Source organism: Centroberyx affinis, unplaced genomic scaffold, assembly GCF_046629955.1.
Source record: "Centroberyx affinis isolate AG114_WGS23_722 - 3 ecotype Tasmania unplaced genomic scaffold, CSIRO-AGI_Caff_v1 ptg001198l_1, whole genome shotgun sequence".
NCBI classification, from domain to species: Eukaryota; Metazoa; Chordata; class Actinopteri; order Beryciformes; family Berycidae; genus Centroberyx; species Centroberyx affinis.
This window is the reverse complement of record NW_027279720.1, coordinates 37,105-58,108: the sequence shown is the minus strand read 5'-3', so window position 1 is coordinate 58,108 and position 21,004 is coordinate 37,105. Positions and strand designations below refer to the sequence as shown.

Below are 21,004 nucleotides of genomic sequence, written 5' to 3'. Positions count from 1 at the left end.
ATGATAGTTCTGAAATGGTTACAATATTCCACAAATTCAATAATCTGAACATTGATAATAGTTGCAGAGGTCTCTCTTTCGCTATCCCCCATCTTTCCTGTCCTCTCACTGCATACCGTCTAAAAAAGCAGAAATGCCATAAAAATAATCTTCAAAAACCTTTCTAGTGACTATAGTGAGTGACAGTAATCTAGCAGCCATGACATTTCCCATATACCTTTCACATGAGGCGTAAAAGAAGACTCGCTCAGCGCCAACAGTTCAACATAAGCTTATCCTAATCCACTGAGACTTAAAAAAAGGAGGCTAAAGGGTAAAAGTGGGGGAAAACAAACAAATGCACTATAGCTGCTCCATTTCACTTGGATTTCTTGGAGTGAATACATTATGTATGCCGACATGTTGAGATTAGACACATTAAATATTCTCAGAAAACCAAATGCAACATAATGAGGATAAATAAAAAAAAAAAAGGGCTCTTTTCTGAAGTTTATATGGCAATGAATACAAGAATTGCCATATTCCATGCAAATGGATCAACAGGGAAGCAGCTCAGCTTACGGTTTGTTGTGGTTGAATCCATGCAATAGTGTCAGTTGACTTGTCATATGAAATTCATAAGGGAGGAGGGTCCAAGCTGCTGTGGAGAGGAAGATGGGAAAGTGGGTCAAGCTAGCAAGCTAGCTGCAGTATTCCCTGCTCTATAGGAGTATGACCCTTGGCTTTCTTCCCATGTAATTGCCCATGGCCTGCCCGAAAGGTTGAGCACAATGCTGTTATTACGGTATGAAAGCTTAGCTTGCATGGGCACACGTCACTGACAGACCTTTCACTGATCCAACCAATACTACACAGCTGGATGGAGACAAAGCCACGAGCGACTATTACTACCAGCGGACGGCTGAAGCAATAACAGACTCTGTGGGGAAGCTGCAGCAGACTGTTGCATGAACGGGGAGACTACAACTGATTTGTGGCTCTTCTTCTCACTGGATATAAGGATGCATTCCCATTGTTGTTCTTGAGTAAGGATTTGCACAGTAGGATTAACTTTAGAAACCGCAATCAGTTTTGAATTTTAGAATTTTAGATTAATTTAACTCTTTTGAAATGTCCCTCCATGATCTTTCCTTGACCCACTTTCTGCACAAACCACTGTTGTTAAATTTTCAAAATCATGCAAGGAAATAGTAGTTGTAATTATATTTATCCCGCTTCAAGTGACAGCGTGTTGGGGTTCTCTTTAGACCCCAAAAACCCATCAGCCCTTCTAGTGTTAAAGCATTCTCGCATGTCCCCTTGTGACTCAATCCTCAGTGGGAGAGAGCTAGAAAAGGGCACTGGATCCTAATAATAACAATAAGATATTTACATGAAAATATATAACAAAATGATGAAGACCAAATCAAAACCAAACAGTAAAACTTTCCAACATGATTACAGGGTTACATAACAAAACAGACAAATACAATGCGAATATAAAGGTTAGAACAATTACATAAAAGGCTGTCTGTAAAAATATGAGTTAAGAAGTGATTTATAAGCTGACACTGATTTTGCCAGGCTAAGCTCTGAGGCCCGACCTTTAGCCTTTTGGTCATCTTTGGTCTTAATATGTATTTGTTTATTACTGGACAGGATCTAACATCTACTGAATGTTAAAAAGCACATGTGGAAAAGAGGCAAAAAAAAGATTAACCCTGACTTGGATAGACAAATGTCATATTATGGCACACTGCACAAGCTGGAACAGTGGCGTAAGTCTAATCCCTTGGCCCTGCAGGCCAAGTCACTAATGGGCAAACACATCAGACAGATGGACTGGAGCCTGCTACAGTCAAAAGACTGAAGCGTCTCTTCATTATTACATCTCATCCAAAAACAAACCACAATCAGTCATAAATATTTGTACAGTATGCAGTTTATGTGTAAAGAAACTGCATTTTACATTAAATACAAAAGGTATGAACAGAAATAAACGTATAGGAGATGGTAAGAGAAATTAAGACAAGAGCACTATCCATAGAGCAGACAGACCACTACCCACACAAATGATTTAAATTTCACCTAGTACTAGGGCTGCAACTAACGATTATTTTCATTGTCGATTAATTTGTCAATTATTTTCTCGATTAATCGATTAGTTGTTTGGTCTATAAAATGCCAGAAAATGGTGAAAAATGTCGATCAGTGTTTCCCAAAGCCCAAGATGACGTCCTCAAATGTCTTGTTTTGTCCACAACCCAAAGATATTCAGTTTACTGTCATAGAGGAGTAAAGAAACCAGAAAATATTCACATTTAAGAAGCTGGAATCAGAGAATTTTGACTTATTTTTCTTAAAAAATTACTCAAACCGATTAATTGATTATCAAAATAGTTGGCAATTAATTTAATAGTTGACAACTAATCGATTAATCGATTAATTGTTGCAGCTCTACCTAGTACCAATAAAAGTTTTCAAGTTCTTTGTTTTTCTATTAAGAATTTAGTGTACAGTGTCTCACAGGTGATCTGACAGGCTTCTGCAGCAGCCAAAAAAGCTAAAAGCTACTTCTACTGCTTTTGACTTTGACCTGGGAATACCTTCCAGGCCGGTGCCAGACGACCTGAGAGACCTATGGGGGTTTATAACTGACAAGCAGATCTGAGGCAGATGCATTCTGGTGCTACAGGATGTTAAGTGCTTCGTTGACCTGCAAAGGAACCTTGAAGTCAGTTCCAAAGCCGACTGGAAAACATATGCTCAGATTTTGAGACAGGTGTGCACACCCTACTGTGTCAGGTTTCCTTGGTCAAGAAGACTTGTACTTTTGCATTTTGGATGAGCTGCATGCAACTTTCAGTCTTCTTCGTGAGACTGGAAAGTATGAAGAGAAGATGAGAAAGAAGACAAAAATAAAGATGAAGACAAAGAAGAGGAAAGGAGGAAGAAGAAATGCACTAGATTCTCAGGCAGTCAAACAGTCAAACAGAAAGCCGATGGCTCATTTCCACAATTTTGGAGGACTATGGATCAGTCTGCTTTCTATTGTTTGTTCACTTGTTTGTTTGTCCATTCGCCACATGCAATATCTCAGACACTGCTGACCAGTTTTTTTATTAAACTGTAGTGGAAAATCATGCTTATAGCTTATAAATACATATAGTAAACATATATCCTAATACGCATAAGATCAAGTTAAAGGCCTGTAAAACAGGAGATCTCAGAAGCCACATACTAACAGAATGAACAGCTCCGAGTAGGCCCCAGATAACCCACAAGGCCGCTAGACGTCTGGGAATGTACGAGGAGACCTTGATAGGAACGTCAGGAGACTGTCTATCAATATGGTACGATCCTCACATGATGCTCGGCCCCCCCCCAGAAGGGACACTGAATAGAGAGAGACCTTATGGAAAAACCCCATGGGAAGGAGTGGTTAACTTAAAGGGGTGTCATACTGATCAAAGTGTATAAAAGCTATTGTAATCTGGCATAAAGCCAGTTCTTCTGCAGAAAAACTCAGGTCTTTGTTGCCAATAAAGATCTTCATATTATACCATTCTTATGCCTTGAGAGAAGATTCTTTTGTCTCCTGGGGAAACCACGACAAAACCTGGGGGAATTATGGAATGATTGTTTGTCCATGTGCCACACAGTATTTCTCAGAAATCGCTGATTGGATTCTACACAATTTCACCGCTGTACTCCAGCATTTTCAAAATCACACTGATTGGGCCAAGGGGGGCGCTTCAATTACAGGTCCAACCAAGGTTACATACTTGATACTGATTCTGTGTGTGTGTGTGTGTGTGTGTGTGTGTTAGGTGATAGAATGCTAATCTGGTGACATTTATGCAACTTTCAACTTTCAAATCAGCATCTGTAATCACTCCATGTTTTCTGCTGTTTGCTATCTGCCAAGCTGTAGTAACTAATCTTGCTCTTCCATGTAACACATGATAGAGCAAGAATGAAGTTTGAATAACTGTGAACCAAGAATACCTTTGAGATCCTACAGAGGTCTTAAACTGAGAACCAATTGGGCCAGAAAGTGGAGTCTAATTTCCAAGTGTGTTTACTAAGGTTTTGTGATAAGCTCTGTCCAAAGCAGCAAACATACACAGAGCTTATACTGATCAGGTCACATAATACCTTGGCAAGTGCTGTCTTTGTGTTGTGGTTGGCAATGAAGCGAGAGTAGAAGTTACTGTATGGTAAGTTTAAATTTAGATATCCACAGAATCAACGTTAAGTACAAACAAATGTATGAATTCCCTTATCGAGTCAATCATTTCTTTGTTTCTCTCAGTATGCAAACAATGTTGAATGGGAAACCCTTAACAACTGACCACGATCAATACTATGTCATATGACACTGACACCTCCTGCGGAGAATCTGGGGCAGCAGTGGGCTGTAGTAGAGCTGGCATTATCTCTGATGAACTGTGAAGATGGGGGCAAAAACCATGATCAGTGTAATGGCTACATACTGTATGAAACTGCAGAACCAGAGATGATGAATTTCATTAGTAAAACCACCAGGATCAGACAGCAACATCAACTAAAGTGACAGAATCCTGTCTAGAAATTCATTCATTATCTGCCTATGACAAGTCTGTGTCCAGAGGGGACTAATATCACATCCTCTCTGTAATGACTCTGCTTAGCTAATGCAATGCGTCAGAGTCGGTCACATGATTATTTTGAGCCATATGACATTAGCGCAAATGTATTGAGAAAGATGGAGCACTATAAAGATCTCCAAGCATGTATACAATCTACAAGCTGAGACGCAAATATGACTTATATTTCAAAAAGAATACAAGACTTGTGAAATATACTATTTACAATATTTCTGGTGATGAATGAAAAAAGCACAATCCCTATTACTGGACACATGAAAATCCCTGTTTCATTCTTCCAGATGCACAAGCCGCAATAGTACTGTGATGCAGATAGTTAGCTTGAAGGTGTCTAGACAGTTCAGTTAGGTTCAAGTTGGTCTCATTGTTGGTTTTAATAAACCTTGACAGAACATTCAGTCACTGGAACCAGATGATGTAAACAGAGTCTACAGAGGAATTACTAAATATTGGATGCTAAAACCACTGACTCTACAGTTTCTTGCAGTCTGACAACAATTACAATGTACACTAGAGAGTGTATACTCACAAATAGCAATTGGAGTTGTATGAATTGATACAAACTATATAGAAATTGGTAAATCAAATAACAAAGTGAAACAAAACCAATTCAATGTATTTCATCTAAAGAAAAAAAGAGATTCTGGAGAACATGCAGAATACAGTTACTTTGTACTTATGAGACGGCTTTCTTTCCATATAAGCCAATTCATTCATACAATTCACCCATACAATTTCCTGATGGGGTTAAAGAAAAAAGCTCTGCATTGTGCTATCCAATCATGCAAAATCTGAAATCTGTATCGCATAAATAAATAACAACAAAACAAACATATGACTGTCTCTGAGTAATGGTGCCACTCTGATGGAGAAGCCTTTTGCCTCCAGCAACGGGGTTCCTCTGCTCCACTGACTGAAAATACTTGCTCACCCTGCTGAAATGGCCCATCTTGCACATACAGTAAAAATAGCCCAGCAGAAAGGCTCGGTTAGCGAGTAGTAATGGAACGTGACCGAGGACCAAGGTCACTGTAGTGGTTCAAAGACATCCAAGAGCCTGGTTGTGACTTAAATGCTCACAGAGAGAGAAGGGTGGGAGCCAGGAGGACACTGGAAAAAGATCCTTATGCAAAGAAATTATTAAAGAGCCAAGGCAAAGTTGTAATTTAGGAGATAGTTTTCTAGATGTCAAGTGCAAGTCATTTTCACTGATTATATCAAATGTTGCATGCCAGATCAAAAGAAACAACTAGTTTTTATCATTATCCAGAATGTCAACGCCATTTATCATTTCTTACTTGTTTTTATGTTCTTTGCTGTTTTCATATTCTTTGCAATGATTGTGCAATGAGATCTACGATGAAGGCAAAGAATAATTTTAAAATGAGCCCCAATCATGCTGCTACCCTGACTGAAGCTGCAGAGAGCCAATATTTTGTGATTTTTATTAAATGTCTTCATATTTGACCGTTTTCATGCCAAAAATGCAAAGAATTCAGAGTTTCCCATAGATTTTTTTTCTTGGCAGGGTGGAAAAGTCTCTGAAACAGCATTTAAACGATCATATGACACTAAAACTCTTAAATGAATAAGTAAAATGTGCAAATGTGTACATTTTATTGCAGGTTTCGCAGACCGTTTTTATGTATTTTGTGGTCAGGGAGGAATCTCCATCATATCAGAGGTGGACCAATATTTAATAAAAGCCCAATATCGACAGGATATATTGGCAAACTGATATATCCCTCTATTCTACATCTTACAAAACTAAATAAACTACTGGCCACACCTGCATGTTGGCATGTTTCCCCTAAATCTGTTATTCTCAAATGCAAAGAAGCAGCCGATAAGAATGGCTGGCCAAAGAATTCAATGGGCTTAACCGGTCCTGAGGCAGCCTTGTATTAAACTTCCTCTCTCAATTCAATTGCCTTTTGCGTGTGTCTGCCTCAAAGCAAAAGAGGCTTTTTTTCCACCCCACATTGATTTAAATTCAGAGAGCACCGCATACTTCCAAAGACCTGCTTAGCATTGTTATACAGGGAAAACAGAAGCCACAGAGGGGGAAAGGCTGCAGACAGAGGAGGGTTTCAATAGGTGGGGGTGCAAAGAGAAACGAAAAACAAGTAATTACACAAAGGTATTTTCAGTTGAAAAAAATAAAAACTCCCTTCCTGAGCTTACATAAAGTCCAGAATGAGCATGGAAATGGTCTGCTGCTGGATATAGATGTACTGAATCTATAGGCTAACTGTTTCTCTGGACAAAGCTCTTCTATGCTCTTTATGAGGTATTTCTATTTGATGGCAACATGGTGATCATTCAAAATTAGCTTAATCATAGAAAAGGGTTAGGGTTAGGAAGGAACAACAAGCCACTCGCTACACTTGTCCTTTACCCTCCAGTTCGCTGACCCTAGACAATTCTAATCTTAAACGCACAAATGTAGGTCAGTGATTATGTGCTTGACACAGGGTTTACATTATACATAGCACAGCATTCACTCTGGCAATAAATATTCTGTGTGAATACCATATGCATCTGTGATATCGCTGAGCGGTAATGCAATGTCGAGCTGGAGCGCAGCGCTGCCTGCCACAATGACAGTTGTACACTTCAGCTTTTCATCCATGCAGCATGTTGTCGGAAGGAGAGGAACAGATCCCTCCCGCATGAACGCAATGTCTGAGTGACGGGAATTTACAGAATCCCAGACTGCGAGCCGCAAGCACGTTCATGGCATCTTAAGCTTTTGAGTGCTGTGTGCAACACTGTTCTACCCCCCCGGCACCATCAGTGCAATAATCCAGCAATACTCCAGTAATGGCCCGCTGGTTTGACCTTATCTATATATCGACATAACATTAATAAAGTCCATAAGTATAGGCTTACACTGTACATGATAAGCCAGGAGACATTTGGTAATGCATAGAGGTCACAGGATTACACTGTATGAAGCAAATGTCTGTGAGTTTGTTATGGACTCGGCCTAATATACAGTAGTATATAGCATTGTTTTGGATAGAATTGTGCAGTAATATGGTAAATATTCCTTCTAGAGCATAAAGCAATAGAGAATAAAGGAACACTGTGGAGGTCAACTCACAATCTGAACACCAGCTATACATCTGTCCTAAATCAGAAGATGTGATGAAGGAAGTAATGAGTTAGGCTGTTGTTTTCAAGACAGTATAGATCAAGCACTGAGGTAAAGAGGAGAAAAACTGATTGATGCGGAGTAAAGTCTCACATCGACCATCTAACTCCATAATCACTTAGGTCCTTTTGTCCTGTGTAAAGTTGCAGTGGTCCTCACAGAAGCACGGGTGCTGGTTTTAAAACCAACTTTGTTCAACAAAAACAGTTCCATTCAATCTCCCATTTTGCGGCGACAAAGGCAGAGACAGCTGTCAGCTGCTGCGGAGCTTGTGTATTTGCCAGGCTCTATTCAGCCGGGCCTTTCTTCTGTCAAAAGGGGCCTGCTGGTTTTGCTTGTCCTCGGAGCCTCTGGCAGAGCAACACAGGGAAATCTTCTGAGCAACTAAGATTTGTTCCCCACTCTCTGTGAATGTTTTCAGGCCAGGAATCGCAATGAGGCTTTCTGGGGAGATGCGTCCCATTGTTTGGACAGCTATGGAGGGAATCCTTCCCAACAGGGTTCCGGTACGACAAACAACTACCCAAACGCCTTGCTGTGAAATGACAAAGGCAATCATTTCTATGCAAGTCGAGAAAGCTTGTTAATTAAGGTGATGGGCTCTTGCTAAAATTAACATGACCATATTTTTTAATAATAAAAAATATGGTCATGGTCATAATAATTTTAAAGCTACACTAAGCAAGACTTTTATGTTAGAATACATCCGTCTCATCAGCCTAAATCAAGAAGTGGGCCGGCAACAGAGAAGAGCGTCCCATCCCAGAGCCTGTAGGTTCATTCTACTTAATTAAATTCTGGTGTCGGGTCAAGAAGTGACAAATCAAAACCTCAGAGCAAAATACAAATGCAGCGCTTATCATTGATCTTTTGCGTCTCTCATCCCTTTGGCATCCTTCGGTATGTTTGTTTTACAAGTCATTTATTGAATCTGTTCTTACTTTTTCTATGATTGCTTGGTATGGTAACCTGAACATCAGGGACAAAAACCACCTGAGCTAGGCTATATTGTGAAGGTGGCTGGTAAGGTGATAGGTGTCCCACAGACCCCCCTGACGGCTATCTCTGACCAGCAGGTTCTCCGCAAGGCCAGGTCTATATTAGACTACACAAACCACCCCCTTCACTTTGAGTTTGAAACTCTTCCCTCTAGGGCTGGGTTTAAATTCATTTGAATGATCCGATATTGATTCATAAAATCCTGAGATCGATTTTTTAATATATGCCTTTTCCTGTGGATGCTTGAAGCTTGAAGCTACACTGCACTAAAGAAAGCACTTATCTGGTCACTCTCACTAACTGTAGAGTCTGTAGAGTTGCACAACTTGCACTATATTGTGTTGACTGCTGTAGTGTGTTGGTCATGTTAAATAAAAAGTACATTAATGTAACTGCTTTGGGGTCAATTCTAAATGTAAACATTAATATTTTTAATAATGCACCAGGTTAGAGGGTTCCTTGTACAATTTACAGCATTCGTTCTCTGAGAATCTCTTTCATATCCAAGCAAAATTGGTATAGTAACTGAAATATCCCTAAACGAATCGATACTGAATCGAATCAAATCAAATCGGAAATCGAATCGAATCGGGACCTTGTGAATTGGAATTGAATCGATTTGGGAAATCAGTGGCGATACCCAGCCCTACTTCCCTCAGGCCGTAGATTTAGAGTACCTTTGTTCCCTGTGCAATAACTCTTGCTTAATCTACACATGTAATTTAGCATTTTAGAGATTGTTTTGTTGTACTATTGTGTTCTGTATATTGTATGTACAGGAAACATTTTTGTACTTTTTGTTTTTGTTTTTGTACTTGTGTTGTTTTTTATCTTGTGCCCCTGACTGCAAGTCAAGTTTCGCATCTGGGATAATAAAGTGACTGAACTGAACTGAAGACCGGCCTCACTGCCATTTGGATCCGCAAATGTGAAAAGTGACCTACTGTAGCTATAAAAGATGCGTAGAGCAGTTTCATGAAGCCTGTAATTTTCACCAACATAAGGGTGTTTGTGCTCTGTATCATGATTTAAAAGGGAAAATTCAACCTTTAACAAAATTGAGGTTATTCCTATGATCTTGAATAGGTCAAACATAAACGAGTTTAACCACAACCACAAAATGCTAGAGAAGACTATGAACTGTAATGACAACCTTTAAAACTGAAATATAATTTGGGTGTATAACTTTAAATATCCTAAAACATTCTGTCCCGCTGATATCACAGGTAAAAAGACTTTTACTGATTGAACTGTGCAAGGAATACAATTCATAGGAATATGATGGAATTCTGTTTTGGGTTGATTGTTTCACTTTAGGTCTTTGCGTTCCCATGTTGCCCTTGTGTAAAATCCATCCTGTGAAAAACCTCAATACACTCTCTGCGAAACACTCGTCCTGGCGCCAGCAGTTAGGTCACTTACAGCTCAACCAGCTTTAATCGCATTAATTGTTTTCTCTCCCCCAAAGTCACTAATCGGTCCTGCTGGCCCATGTGAACTAGTCATGCATGCAGGATAGTCAGGCAGAAAAGTACATTGCTCAGTGAGAATTGATTGCACTACCGAGTCCACACTGAGAGGCAGAGCCATTGTGTAATTAATTACAGATCCATTTCACAGATCCAAACCGCTGGCATTCCTGAACTGCAGACAGAATAGGGCTTGAGTCCATGCCATAATCTCATTTGATCTCACCTAGACACGATTTAGGCCAATGTCTAGTTTCTGTTATGCAATTTTGAAAAGGGATAAAAAACTGTCTATGAACTGTAGCCGGAGGGTGTTAGAGGCAGCTCTATCCTAATTGACTTTTTGGTATATAGAATGACTTTATGTTCATGCAGTCCTAATACTCAATTTATTAGTTAAAGCAATATGCAATATATAGTCAACTAGAATATTTCAGGATGTTAAAAACTGTCTCTGATTGCCATTACTGGCAAGCAGAGAGCAAGCGGATTATTATTCTACTAACTTAGATGTTACCAAGCAAGTTATTCTCAATACAATTAAACCTCAAAAGATAAAAACACCAGAGTGGCCAAACATTTATTGGCAGAGCCAGCAATGCCTCATTTTGCACAGGAGAACATTTCTAATTCGACAGACTCCAGCCTCAAGCTCCTGTACATCCCGAGTGAGAAATTGGAAAGCAGAACTGGCCCACATAGCTGCATTCTGTTATGTCTTACATTTAAAAACTATTTAAAGATATTACACAAAGGAATTTTTGGTTGAGAAAAATAAAAACTCCCTTTCTGAGCTTACATAAAGTCCAGAATGAGCATGTAAATGGTCTGCTGCTGGATATAGATGTACTGAATCCATATCTGTTTCTCTGGACAAAGCTCTTCTATGCTCGTCTGAGGTATTTCTGTTTGATGCCAACATGGTGATCATTCAAAATTATAGCTAGACAGCTTAATCATAGAAAAATGCAGAATGAACAACAAGCTACTCAAGCTCCTGTACATCCCTAGTGAGAAAATGGGAAGCGGACCTGGCCTACATAGCTGCATTCTGCTGCCTCTTAATGGAGTAAAATCTGATGAACCTGAAAGGCCAAACTCTTCCAAAATGCTATTAGCACACAGGGCAAATCAGCCTGACCTGGTTGTTGTGCTCCTTTTAAATCGACTCTTCACTGATGAGTGCCTCCAAATCAAGCAGGTACTCTGTATGCACATACTGGAGATGAACGGATCACGCAAGTCTAGAGAATACGGGTGCTGAAGAAGATCAAACGGACCAAATTTAATGAGCCAAAAAGGTTGGCCTATTTTCAGAAGAAAGGAAGAGGAATTTCATTGTACTTCAAATGTTAAGAAGACAGTAAAAGGCTGGAGAACCAAAGTTAAAGATAAATTAAGTTTTGCCTGGTGACCGAACTTAAAGGATAAGGCTGGTGTTTTTTAATGCATTGCTTACCGTCGTCAAATCCTATGAAAATAACAAAATCAGCATATTTCATCATCGCGATGCATCATCGCGACTTTTCCTCAAACAACTTAATAAGCCGGCTGTAAACACGTTTGCGATCTCAGGAAAGTAGTTCCGTAGCACCGAAAATAGTCCCCGGCGTAATGAAGAATTTGTTCCCAATTGAATTTGATTTGGTAATAACTACAACAGCCTGACTTTTCATGGTAACAGTTAGTGATTTTTAAAAGTGAAACTATGTCTTTGTGAGCTGTATTTCAAGGTTTTTAGCTTACAATTGGAGCCAATGACTTCCGGGTTGACGGCTAAAAACGGTACGTGGGAAGTCAGAAAGTAACGGGAGTAGAGCAAACGCATTGTTGATTTCATTATTTTCATAGGATTTGTTGACGGTAAGCAATGCATTAAAAAACACCGACCTTATCCTTTAAAACCCCAGCATGCAGCACGGTTGTGCCGACTGAATTTTCAGAGCTGGTGGAGCTTTTAAGTCTGAAGAATTGGAAGATACTTTTCCAGACAGCTGAATCCGACTACGCCCGTATCGGCCAAAACCTACAAAAGGGTCAGAAGTGAATCATAAAGTGCCTCTGCACTTAGTAGTTTGTAGCCTCTGAATCTTTCATGAACAGTATATGTAGCAGTAAATCTGGCCACAGCCATACAGTAGGTACAGTGCAGCCATTTTAAAGCGCATGCTGCCATGGGATAAAGGCACAAATAAACTTTTTCAGTAATATCTTAAGTAAATATGAGTAAATATGAAAAAGCTGCACATAGATGGCACTGTTTTCTCTATGGGTAAATTAGGCTGCGGGATATGCAGGCTGTTTAGAGGCACTGTAGTAAAGCTGGCTCTATGATCTGTTGTGACACACAGGTCAGCTCAAATCAAACTTAAACTCAGACTGTGAGGCCTTTTGGACAGCTGCGTCTGGCTCACCAATTCCTCAGACTGCATCCATTCATTGTTAATGAGGAGTGTTTTAAACTTGTAGCCTATCCACTGAGAAAAGACAAAACCTTGAAGAGGATGAATGTGCATTAAAAGAACAGGCTCTCTTCCGGGCTGAGAGACATTCCTGAGAACACGAGTTGTGCCTTAGGTCTGACAGTGTAATTTCCTGGGATGGCATCATCCAACAGTGAAACTTAGCAGGGATTGAATGCAATGGTATGTTACAGCACAGCTCAAACACATTCATATAACCAGTGTGTGTATGGATTAGAGCTGAAATCTAAATCGCAATATGAACTTCTGCAATTTCCAAATCGCAGAGGCTGCAAGAGAGAGTTGTGTCCAAACTGGATTTCTGAATCAATCATAAGAGTCAAAACCTTTCATCATACTCAAACTCAGTAAATCCTGCACACTGACATCTATTCTTTTTAACAAAATCACTTTTCTTTAAACAGTTCTAAAGTTCTAAAAAATGTATGAAAAGAAAAACTTTTGTCGATTTTTTGTCAATATCCTTCAGCCCTAGTATGTATTGTCTTATGGTAAACATAACTAAACATGGTGATTCAATATACTGCGATATAATTACTAGTACTGCTAGTGGAAATACTAATACTACAGCTACTACTAATACTGATAATCAGATCCAGAATCCAGCAATGATGGCTTCCCCTGATAGTGACAGATTGTTGAACCCGAGCCAGACGAGCCAATCAGCTTTTCATCCGACTGGCCAAACGTGGATTGTGTTATGGACTAAAATGCGTTTTGTCGATGCCAGAGCTGAATCACTGCCCGATCTCTTTGTAATTTTACATTAAATAACAGTCTCTGCAGATAGGAACAGACCGGACAGCAGCCATAAACTGAGAAGATCCCCCCGACGACAGACAAAATGCCATGCTGTCAATCATGTATCATCCCTGCAGTAAACATCTGTCACTGTGGGATGTGGCAGACTGATCCACGAGACGATCCATTGTCCTGTTGACATTGGCCTTCAGAGGTCAGGGGATTTTTTTTAATTCTTGCTTACTAGTGTGGTTTTATCGGATGTACGTACTGTACATATTGGTGGTGTGTCATTGTGGATTTTCAGGCTAACCTCAGAATGAGAAGCCCCCAGTACTCGTCAGATTTGCATATTGGCTTGTTTCTTCTCCTGACTGTGGCTGTTGTCATCAGTCAACCTACCTGGTAGAATTGCTGCTTTAAAACTTGCTGTTTTAATGCGATTGTACAAGACTGTATTTCAGCTTAAGCCTGGTTTGGTTTCCATATGACTATGAGTACATACATTTTTTAGTACGGGTGTCCACAGAGGAAACAGAAAGCTCAACACTGAGATTGTTCTACCCACTTTGCTCCAGACAACCAGGTTAGAAACCCCCCTAAAATCATAGATATGTTACCAGTGGGTAGCTATAACAAGCTTAGCAATTTAATGAACCTGTGTCCCAGGCTGGAAATGTTTAGAAAGTCCTGTACTGGAATAAATTCATATAAAAAGGTGAAATATAACATTGCTGTAATGAATTCTGACCCAGACAACAGCAGCTTTACCAGCTTCGACTGTGAGATTTAACACAGAACTAATAAACAAACCTACCAATGATTAAAACTTCTATAAATTCAAATCATTTCAGTTTTCAATAGAGCCACTGTGGAACCAAAGCAAGTTTAAAATCCTCCTTGGAGCAATAGAGAAGAATCGCTGGCAGTCAGCACCATCAAAGAAATTCGACACACTATTCATCACATAGATAACAAAGTAAGCGTACTAAATTGTATGAGACGGCTTATGACGAGCCAGCATTTAGTGTCAACTGACTGTAAAAAAAAAAAAAAAGAAAAAAAAAAAAGGCCTACCTTGTGGGTATAAGGTGCATCTCCGAGGTTGATCCCATCTTTTGCAAGTTTATCCCTAATCAGTATCTTCAGCTTCAGTTTGGGATACGTCACAAAGTCGTTGCAGTCGGTGAACCTCAGATTGTGGTTTCCAGGACAGGAGGCCTGGTGTGTTCCTCCTGAGTACGACCTCGGCTTCCTGGAGCCATTTTCTCTCTCTGAGCGTTGAGCGTGGGGGCAAGAAGAAGAAGAAGAAGAAGAAGAAGCATCATCCAGGGGCTCCAAGGTGAAATAATACCCAGGTGCTTTACTTCTGTCCTCCTCTTTCAGCTTGTGCACCGCTGAGAGCAGCCTGTGTCTGTGGTACTGCACCCGGACTCCTATGGCATCGAGGTCCGGCTCCCCGATTTGTTTGCACACCTCCAGATCGTCGTACCCGTTGTCCACAAACGCCTCCACATACTGAGCCAGGTTGAGCTTTGACAGCCAGTCGAACACCAGGTTTGGCCCTTGGCTCATCTTGAGAGTTCGGGGTGTGAGGAGGCTTACCTTAAATACACATCATCATCATCATCATCATCATCAACATCATCTCCATTCACATTACTGAAGGCTGTCCCGAGGCAATCCAGCGCACTGCTCCATGTCCCCTCCCACTCTACTTGTGCTACTGAGTTCAAGTCTCCAAAATAGAAACATCTATTCGAAAACACAGTTGATACTCATTTGGGGACAGCAGGGTGGGCCAATTTTAGATGTTCCTTTAGTTGTAGAGGTCCTTTAACTGGACAACTTGGGTTCAAGTCCCATGGCAGCAACCATCCGCCCTGCTGAAGTGCCCTTGAGCAAGACACTGACTCCCCTACCGGCTCCAGAGACTCTGAACCTGACCTTTGACCTCTCTGGACCCTGCAAGCCAAGAGAATTTCCCTATGGAGATCAATAAACTAGCCTATCACATTATCAGCACATTGTTGTTTGTTATATAATGCTTCTCGGTGTTTTAGCATCAATCAAATGAAAAACAATGGATAATTTCACTTAAAACTTCTCAGTCAAAACAGTCCAATAGACGAATTATCTCCTTCAAATATCAAGTTATGCGCAAGTCAGGTGGCTTTGGTGCGCTTCAGTGTCGCGAATACACCGATTTTTAGAAATAAAAAGTTCTTTTTTTCGTCTCACACATCAGCGGAGTCGTTTCTCGTGCAAAATGAGAAAACATGTAAAGAGTTTATTCTCTGTCAGAGCTGAGAAAAAATAAATACCCGGTCTGTCTCCCGCAGTTGGCGTCCTCAGGCTGGATCCATCCCTTTTGTTTCATTCATCGCAGCGGCTGCAGAGCAAGACGTCCAGGTCGATCAAACATTCATCCGTAGCAAAAATGAAAGATTGCCGGACTAGGCGTGAGAATGAATATAATGAGAAAAGGTCGCTAAAAAAATAAACTAAATACTCTCTCTACCTGTTCGGAGTGCACTTGTTGTGTCTTACTTTGCCTGCCTGGCACCGTGTTTAACTTTATTGGCTCTCTGCTCCATCCGCCAGTGTGATGCTCGGGCTTCAGGCTTCAAGCACAGCCAGCCACAAAGCTCGGGTTAGTTTCCCCCAGTGGTCGATGGGATTTCTGTGAACACCGGAGCCCCCTGCAGGTGCTGATGGGGCAAGGACGCCTCATGAAAAAAAAAAAAAATCAAATCAAATCAAATCTAAAACATTTTTTTTTAAATAAAAAAATAAAATATTAAAAATTAAAATAAATTAAAATAAATTGTATTAAATTAAATTAAATTAAATTAAATTAAATTAAATTAAATTAAATTAAATTAAATTAAATTAAATTAAATTAAATTATTGTTTGTATAGGACCCCTTTTTAAAAAAGAGTTTAGAAAGTGCTTTTAACAATAAAAAAAACAAACAAACAAAGACACAAAGAAAGCACCACAAAAACGTTTACCAATACACAGGAGTTGATAATCCAGGGTGAGTATTCATACAGAAGCCCAGGTCAGATGTCAAAAGAATAATGTAGGCTACTAACCTATCCAGTATAGGGGGTAACAAATATGTATATAACATTAAAAACAACAGGATAATAGAAATCACAGGAGAGCAAGTCCATAAAAATGAGCTTTAAGAAGTGATTTAAAAGATTACATATTTCTACAAGAACTTGTCCTTCCAAAGCCTAATGGCAAAAGCCCAGCTTCACATGAAAAAATTTGAACACAAAAATTAGACAAGGACATTTTTTTTCTATGTTGTTTGGATACAACTTCTTCACCCTAAAGAGAAAATAAAGATAAATAATTCTGTCTAAATGTTTACAAAATAATTCTGTGGTACAAAATGGGGACTCTGTTCGGTAGGGTAGCCGATCTGACCTCTGACCTCCCTGTGGAGGGGGGCAAGACAAAAGGAAAGATTTCCTTCCTATGATAAAAATAATATTATAAAAACTGACACATAGAAAACACAAGACAAAACTCATTATGATTTGTTTTACATTTATTTTCCATTGCACAATAATATCTATATATACTGTATCTACATAATGTCTAAATTGTTTGTGGCAGCAGATTAAGTCAGACATCCATGTGAAATTTATTTTAATAAAACTGTACAAAAATCATCTACTATGAGAAAATACTGCAACTCCACAGATATTCATCCCAGAAGACAGATAGATGGAAGTATGGCGACTGAGAAACCCTCGAGCTCTCCTGCACAGAACTGCTCGCCTGTAAGCTTCGACTCCAACGCGTTTCTAGAGTGCAGGGTGAGCAAGAGTTTTCATGAAGCAAACAGTAACAGAAAAGTATATATCCAATTAAATAAATATAATCTCTCACACTTGTACAATTGGCATGATCAAATGAAAATGGGAGAAGTGTGTGACGTGTGATGAGAACTTCGGTTTTGTTCAACTTGGTGGTAAATACAAATGCCAGAACAGACAATTTCTAAGAGGGATAATACATGGTTGTTTCAAGTTTGTAAACACTTAATATCATGCATCCTTCAATGTGCAATAAGAGACCATTTAGGACATATATGTTGCGAACTGAAGCGCTTCTAGTCGAGGCCACACTGTGTAGAAAGACTCAGCGGCCCACCAAGAGGAGATCTCCCTCCTGCAGTAGCAAAGCTTGAATCCAAGATGAGCATGTTCAATATAATACCAGAAAATTTTTATTTTCATGTTTGGATAATGGATAATTATGCACAACCATTGTTTGGACATTAATGTGAGTTATTCTATCCCAAAATTACATTAAAGGTATTCATTTTTAATAGATTACTGAAATTAAAAGTATATTTATATATATATATCTGTTCTCAAATATATAAATATATCATAATATCATTAACATGACATTGAAAACAAATCTGAGAGTGAAGCAATCAGCATAACTGGCAAATGACATAGATAAGCATAAGTTCTGTCATGTTTTGGTCCTTTCAAAAACAAGAAAAACGGGACAGGAAAAAAAATACATTAAAAAAATCATACTGGCAAAATTATTCTAAGTACAAAAAATAGTGCAAAACCCACAAAATTGCTCTTTCATATGGGTTTATCTCAGTAGTTAGTATACAGTAGAGTAAGAGTGAGGTTAAATTTTGCCATCTAAAAACGAAGGGTTTTATTCCAAAAAGCTACATATCCATCTTGGATAAAACATTTCATCATATCTATGACTCAATATCTCCAAAGTCTAGATGATTAAATCCTCTAAAATGTGGCCGTTTTATAAGAAAAGGTCTCAAACGTCTAATAGGATCACTACTGGGTTTTACTTCATGCCGGCAATCATTTCCCAGAAGTCGATGTTACATTCTTTTGCATGGTGGATATCTCAGTTTGGAATGAAACTCTTCAAATTCACTTTTCCTCTCTTTCCTCTCTGAACACATGTACAGCAGTATGGGACGGTACTGAGGGTGACGAGTCCACAAGAAGAAGCTAAAGCCAATCTATTTTTCTCCCCCCCTACCCACACACACACACACACACACACAGTAGACTTCTGGACTTAAAGAGTGTTATCAAAGAAATCCAGACTGACACTTGCCGTTTGAGGAAAATCAAGACAACTCTGTGAAATTAAGCAACTCTTTGGTGTCAGAAAAGAACATGGCCGCTAACGTTATGTCACGTCGCCTGAACCTGCACTATCAGATTTGTGTCCAGCTGTCCCGTTATTTACAACATTTGGCAGCAATCTGGAGTGACACAAAGTCTTGTCTCTCTTTTCAAAATAAAAGACCAACAGATAATGCTCCTACATTGACACAAATAGCAGCATATCCTTGCACCTCATAAAAAAAATCTAATTACAATAGAATTCTAGTTAATCACATTGAAAAACACTGTCAAGCAAAAACAAAAATCTCAAAAGACCTATTGTAATACACTGTATCTATGTAGTATTATAAATATTGGCGCCCATACACATATTCCTGAATATATGTATGTTCACAAACACACAGATATACACATAGGTAGAGGTTAGCATATATGCGTCATGAGAGGCAAAGGCAGAAGAGAATTGTTTTTAAGTGAATGGTTCAGAGAGAGATGACCAATGGCATTGTACTGAACACTTTGTGGCGCTTGGTCATTTCTACTGGCAGCTACGAATACAAAGACAGCATTACCATTTCTGTTGTGCTGTAAGAGACACATGCTTTTTTTCCCTACACATTGAAAACAAGGCAAACTTCAACTTAAAACTTCAGCTATGAAAGAATGTCAAAAAAAAACAACAATATGAATAATCGTCTACAGATAGAATCTTTATCACAAAGAAATTAAAATTGTAACCAAAATATACATTTATGCAATCTAATCATGTTAAGGATAAACTTTCTCTTGAACACATCATCCTTCACACACGTGACGCAGCTGCAGCCCCTTCAAAGCTACAAGAATATAAGACCTTCAGGGGTTTCCCGGCTTTCCAGTGTATCAACTCTTCATTTGTCTGATAGATCAATGTAAACTCTTTCAACAAGGGGTAAACATTTCCAGCACACTGTTGTGCATTTAGTTGACAGAGAAAAAAAATAAAACATTTTAATGCCCAGCACACAAACTTATTTTACTTACTTTCTACTGTATTGTTCCAATAAATAGGCTAATTTAAAATAAACAAAAGTGACTCTCAGAAAACGCGCCATCGGTTTGTCCCACCTAAAACAACTTCATTTGTAAATTTGTAAAAAAAGAATGGTGTGTGATTAACTAGTGAACTACCAGCCCTTATTCGGTGAGAGGCGATAAATTCATCATCTCTCTGTCCATATTCCTACTGCTCTAAGTGCTTGAAAGGTCCTTCTAAAAAAAAAAAATAACAATAATAGTAATAAACTGACATAAAAGACGGACGGAGGACAGAGGTCGAATCCTCAAAATAATTTAGAAAGGAAAAAGACGTCAAGTCCTTCATTCACCCAATCATTGCTATAGATACTTAAACCTTACTGACTTGACTAGATTTGAAGAGGGAGGGGTTTCATCAGACTTTTCTCCTCGTTTAAGTCCACTGTGTTTGGTAGACACCATAAAGGGCAGAGAAAGAAAAGAGAACAATTGCAATCAGGCCACCACAAGTAGAATTGTCTTTCCTCTTTCAGAACAAAACAGCAGTGTGTGTAGATATATATATATATATATATATTTATGAGATATATATGAGTGCGTGACTGATGGATATGAAAGCTCCCCTCTCTTCTGGTCGTTGAGAGTGATGGAAAATGAACATTGCCCCTCTCAGATGAAATGGAAAGAGATATTCAGAAGAGCTTCTCTTTTTCCATTTCTTTCCATCCTCGTTACATCGGGTCCGCAGTGGTCCTCCGGTGACTGAGGCAATGCAGAGTGTGTGATATTGTGCTGAGAAAATAAAAAGCATCAGTCTGTTGAGCAGAACCCCCGTGGAGAGAAATGGAGAAGAGAAGGAGAGGGACCTGCAGCTCCTCAGAGAAAGTGGTGCGCATGATTACAGAGTCCGACACGCTCCACAAGCTGCCATCAGAGCTGGTACCACTTCTTATCTTTGTACTTCAGCATCATCTGGGGGCAAAGAGAGGATAAAAGGAGAGTGGGTATGAGAAATAAGGACTAAAGTGAGAAAAATGTTTCAGGTACTCAACACAGACGCCGGGGCTGGAGCTTACATCATGAGCGTGTTTGGAGAAGGAGTCTGCGCTGGCCATCATGGCTGCCGTTCTCTCCTCCAGCTCGCCCAGTTTCTGCCCTCTCTCGTCCAGAGCTATCCGGGCGCGGGCCAGCTCGCCCACCACCCCCGAGGCCGCCCCCTTCATGCCCTCCATGCCCCCCGGGCCGGGGATGTGCTGGGCCAGGCTGCGAGAGGCCTTACCTGCAGCCGTCTCCCCAACTGCCAGACACAAAGAGAATCGAAGGCGAGGGGTTAACAAATCCTGTCATGTCATATTAAAAATA

At 39.6% G+C, this 21,004-nt stretch overlaps 2 protein-coding genes across 8 annotated transcripts in view; both read right to left on the bottom strand.

Moving 5' to 3' along the window:
• sash1b (SAM and SH3 domain containing 1b) overlaps positions 1 to 15,052 on the bottom strand; it is a 60,712-nt gene extending 45,660 nt beyond the window's left edge. For all 3 annotated transcript variants that reach the window (XM_071524479.1, XM_071524478.1, XM_071524481.1), the window contains exon 1: positions 14,555 to 15,052. In XM_071524479.1, the coding sequence (XP_071380580.1) occupies positions 14,555 to 15,052 (498 nt within the window). The remainder of the gene's footprint in view (positions 1 to 14,554) is intronic.
• Positions 15,053 to 17,709: 2,657 nt separating this feature from the next.
• Positions 17,710 to 21,004, bottom strand: part of stxbp5b (syntaxin binding protein 5b (tomosyn)) — a 29,311-nt gene continuing 26,016 nt past the window's right edge. For all 5 annotated transcript variants that reach the window (XM_071524439.1, XM_071524441.1, XM_071524442.1 and 2 more), the window contains 2 exons: positions 20,719 to 20,939; positions 17,710 to 20,614 (listed from right to left, as the gene is read on the bottom strand). In XM_071524439.1, coding sequence (XP_071380540.1) covers positions 20,573 to 20,614; positions 20,719 to 20,939 — 263 coding nt within the window. In that variant the 3' untranslated portion in view covers positions 17,710 to 20,572. The remainder of the gene's footprint in view (positions 20,615 to 20,718; positions 20,940 to 21,004) is intronic.